A 3,179-nucleotide genomic window follows, 5' to 3' on the forward strand; every position below is an offset into this window, starting at 1 on the left:
ATCTCCTCCTTAGGGACAGCAAAATCTGCCACAGAACAAAATGCTGGAAGTTTTGTTGTGCCGGATGAAGAAGAGGAAAGGATGATCAGCAGTGAATTCTGGAACAATCATAGCACAGCAATTCATCATCACTGCAGCTGTGGCAGCAGCTGCTTCAGTGCCTTCTTCATTGACTTCCACAAAGGATTTGTGAACCACTTCAGAGAGCACCAGCTCATTACCAGGTGAGATTCCTGAGAAGTCTGCCTTGCCCATCTCAAATGCATCAGGCATTCCCATGCTGCTCAGAAGTGGTTTCAGATCATAATTTTCTTCCAGTTTAAATCTGGGTAAAGACACCCTCAGTTTTGTAGACCTCATCATTTTAGGACTGATCCAACCCATCAGCTTCTCATATGTAATTTCCCTTTCAAGCTAAACAAAAATCACAAATTTACTTAATTACAGTGAGAATATAGCCACTTATAGAGCCATAAAGCACAAAACATGCATCACTATTTCCCAAGAGTTTATAATGGAGATTAATATTTTTTTCCTTTTTATTTTCAATATGGGGAGGAAATGCAACAAAACTTTTGGAATAAATTCCTTATCCACAGTGCCAAAGACATCAAACTTGTATCCTACCCTCACCAAAAAGAGATCCTGCCCTTTCCTGTGAGCCTCTGTCCAGCCACACACCACCTGCCAGCTCCCAGCACAGAACACCTACTGGACAGACCACAGGACTCTCAAAGAGCCCACCCAAAGTCCCCCTCTCCACATTCCATCGTCACCATACTGTGCCTTCCCCACAACCACAGGTGACCTCTGCTCCTGAGCAGGGCCAGCTCTTCTTCCAGAGCCCCTGGCCAAGGGAGCAGCACACAGCCTGAGCAGCACTGACACAGCAGGGGCTGTCACTCTGGGGACAGGGACGAGAGGGACATTTCTGATGGCCTTGAGCACCAGAGACACAGTTGCTCTGCAACTGAACTGCAGCTCTCTGTGCAATTCAGACTTTCTTCCCTGGAGGGATTCAGCATTCAGTCTTTGCACTCAGCTCAACTACTTACTCTTTCCAAGCCTGTGGATCCATCCTGGATTGCATCAGGGAGCAGGATGATCATGCTCAGTTCATTACCCACATAGGGGAGCTCAAGGGTTTTGGTCTGCAAGTCTCCCATGTAGCTTATGTTAAAATTTGCCTTCTTGAACATCATCTGCACAGGTCTGGTTTCATTCTAGACATCAAGAGATGCCAACAGTTAGTGCTGAGCTTCTCTGCTGGTCTCACACTACGAAGCAGGCAGCAAGTTACTCATGGCCTTTTAGGATTTGTCCAAGGAGAACTGATCACACACCACAGCGTGCAGCCCTACCACTGCCTTTTGGAAAGCACAAGGTAAAAACAATGCATGATATTCCATAACAACTCAAAAGAAGCCGATATTAGCTCATCAGCCCTTTATGCGTTTGGTGTTGCATCTTGAAAGCTGGTTCTAATCTTGCACACCTGCAAGGAATACAAAATGCAACAGTGTCTCTGGATGCTCCTGCCAGCTTTTCAACACATTCCTGGAGGCAGGGACCAAGGTGTCAGGAACCAAGTCAGCCCAGCCGTCTCTGAAGTGCTGTGTGAGACAGTGTTTTGGAAAGCAGAAACATTCCCTTATCTAAATGTTATATCAGCACTTTCAAATAGTCTGTGACTTATTTGACCACTGTGGGGAGGGACAGTTTCCATACAGGCATGAGGGCTTCCATTTTCCACCATGGTTGCTTCAGGCAGGTGAGTTAATGAAGGCACATCACCATGAACCAGGTTCAGAATCCCTGGACGCCAACTCAGAACTGCAAAGAGCCCCCCATGCCAAGGGCCAAGTCCTCCTCAAGAGCACTGATCTACTACTAACAGCAAAACTGATGAGCAGATCCTCAAAGAAATTTGTTTTCCATTGAATTTGGATTGGTTCAGGGACAGAATTTCAGCAAGGAAGCTCTGACTGAAAAACACTGAAATTCACAATTTTCTTAGCTGTCTTTGTGCTCTGTGAAAGGTTCAAGTAATTATGTGAAAGTTCAGAGAAACTCAGCAAAGATTGTCAGCATTTTAGCACATCATACCTTATTAATGTGGAATGGCCTCTCTCTGGTACTCGCTTTCCTGAATGGCTTTTCCCAGTTGCCTTTGAAATAGATGGCATTCACCAACACAAGCCTGGTCAGGGAATCCAGAATCCCCTCTGCCAACAGGTTCTGAATTTTACCTTTATCATACAAACAAAAATCCCACATTATTTTATAGGTTGACATGGATCTAATTATTACCCAAGACAGTACCTACTCTACAATTAATAAAGAAGAAAGAGAATTATATACCAGACAGAGAGTAATACCTTTTCATTTGAGTTGTTTGAATTCACAATCCTACATCCTGAATTGGTTGTTTTTCCAAACGACGGGTAATTGTTAATTCCCATTAAACAGAACTGGGAACTGAGTAAAGCACTCACCTTCAGTCCTTTCCTCCACCCAGCCATTGATTTGTTTTCTGGCATCCTCCCAAGCATGCAGGAAGTCCATCTGTTCCAGGCCAGCATGGTAGGATTTCTGACTGGACTCTATAAATGACTAACAGGGACATTCACAACAGATTTTCAGCAAGAGATTTACTCTCATTCAGACAAAGGTGATCCTTACATTCTCCAAGGAAATCTGCCAGCTTTCATTCCCCAGCTTCATATAGAGCCATTAACATTCTTTCTGACGAGTTCCCACTAGGACTTGCAACACTTCATTGAACTAGCAATCAATATGAGTGATATGGCTTATGCACTGTAGTACAAACTTCTACACTTCACTGACTATAATGAGAGGTGATTTTTCATTGTATTTATTTTGTACTTCTGGGACATGACATATGAGTTTATAAGCTTCTTTATAACACCTTTGCTAAGAGATACATCAACCATTTGTCCCACAGCCAAATAGATGAAGGGAACACAGAACACTCAATTTTAGAGACTGATGGATTTTACCCCTCTCGGCATCACTTCCCCACTCAGAACACAAATTATTTAAAAGGAGACTCTCCACCAAGTGCAGACACCAGGCTTGGGCAGAACTATTGCACTCCTGGCTCTCAGCACAGAAACACAGGGAAGCAAGCCCCAAAGCCTGCCTTGACCTCCAGAGGA

At 44.1% G+C, this 3,179-nt stretch overlaps 1 protein-coding gene across 1 annotated transcript; it reads right to left on the reverse strand.

The window, feature by feature from the left end:
- Positions 1-2,639, reverse strand: LOC120495795 (serpin B6-like). Its single transcript, XM_039695658.1, has 4 exons — positions 2,496-2,639; positions 2,107-2,249; positions 1,056-1,223; positions 1-414 (listed from the first exon to the last, which is right to left on the reverse strand). The coding sequence occupies exons 1-4, from the start codon at positions 2,563-2,565 to the stop codon at positions 10-12; spliced, it is 786 nt and encodes a 261-aa protein (XP_039551592.1). The 5' UTR covers positions 2,566-2,639; the 3' UTR covers positions 1-9.
- Between the last annotated feature and the right edge of the window lie 540 nt (positions 2,640-3,179).

The sequence above is a fragment of the Passer montanus genome, unplaced genomic scaffold (genome assembly GCF_014805655.1).
Source record: "Passer montanus isolate IOZ18808 unplaced genomic scaffold, ASM1480565v1 scaffold909, whole genome shotgun sequence".
Taxonomy (NCBI): Eukaryota; Metazoa; Chordata; class Aves; order Passeriformes; family Passeridae; genus Passer; species Passer montanus.

Excerpts from the sequence above, each read along its gene's own strand:
- LOC120495795 (XM_039695658.1), bottom strand. The coding sequence starts at position 2,565 with ATGGACTTCCTGCATGCTTGGGAGGATGCCAGAAAACAAATCAATGGC. Across the intron at positions 2,250-2,495 it reads GGTGGAGGAAAGGACTGAAG|GTAAAATTCAGAACCTGTTG; the intron begins GTGAGTGCTTTA and ends TGTATGATAAAG. Across the intron at positions 1,224-2,106 it reads GGCCATTCCACATTAATAAG|AATGAAACCAGACCTGTGCA; the intron begins GTATGATGTGCT and ends CTTGATGTCTAG.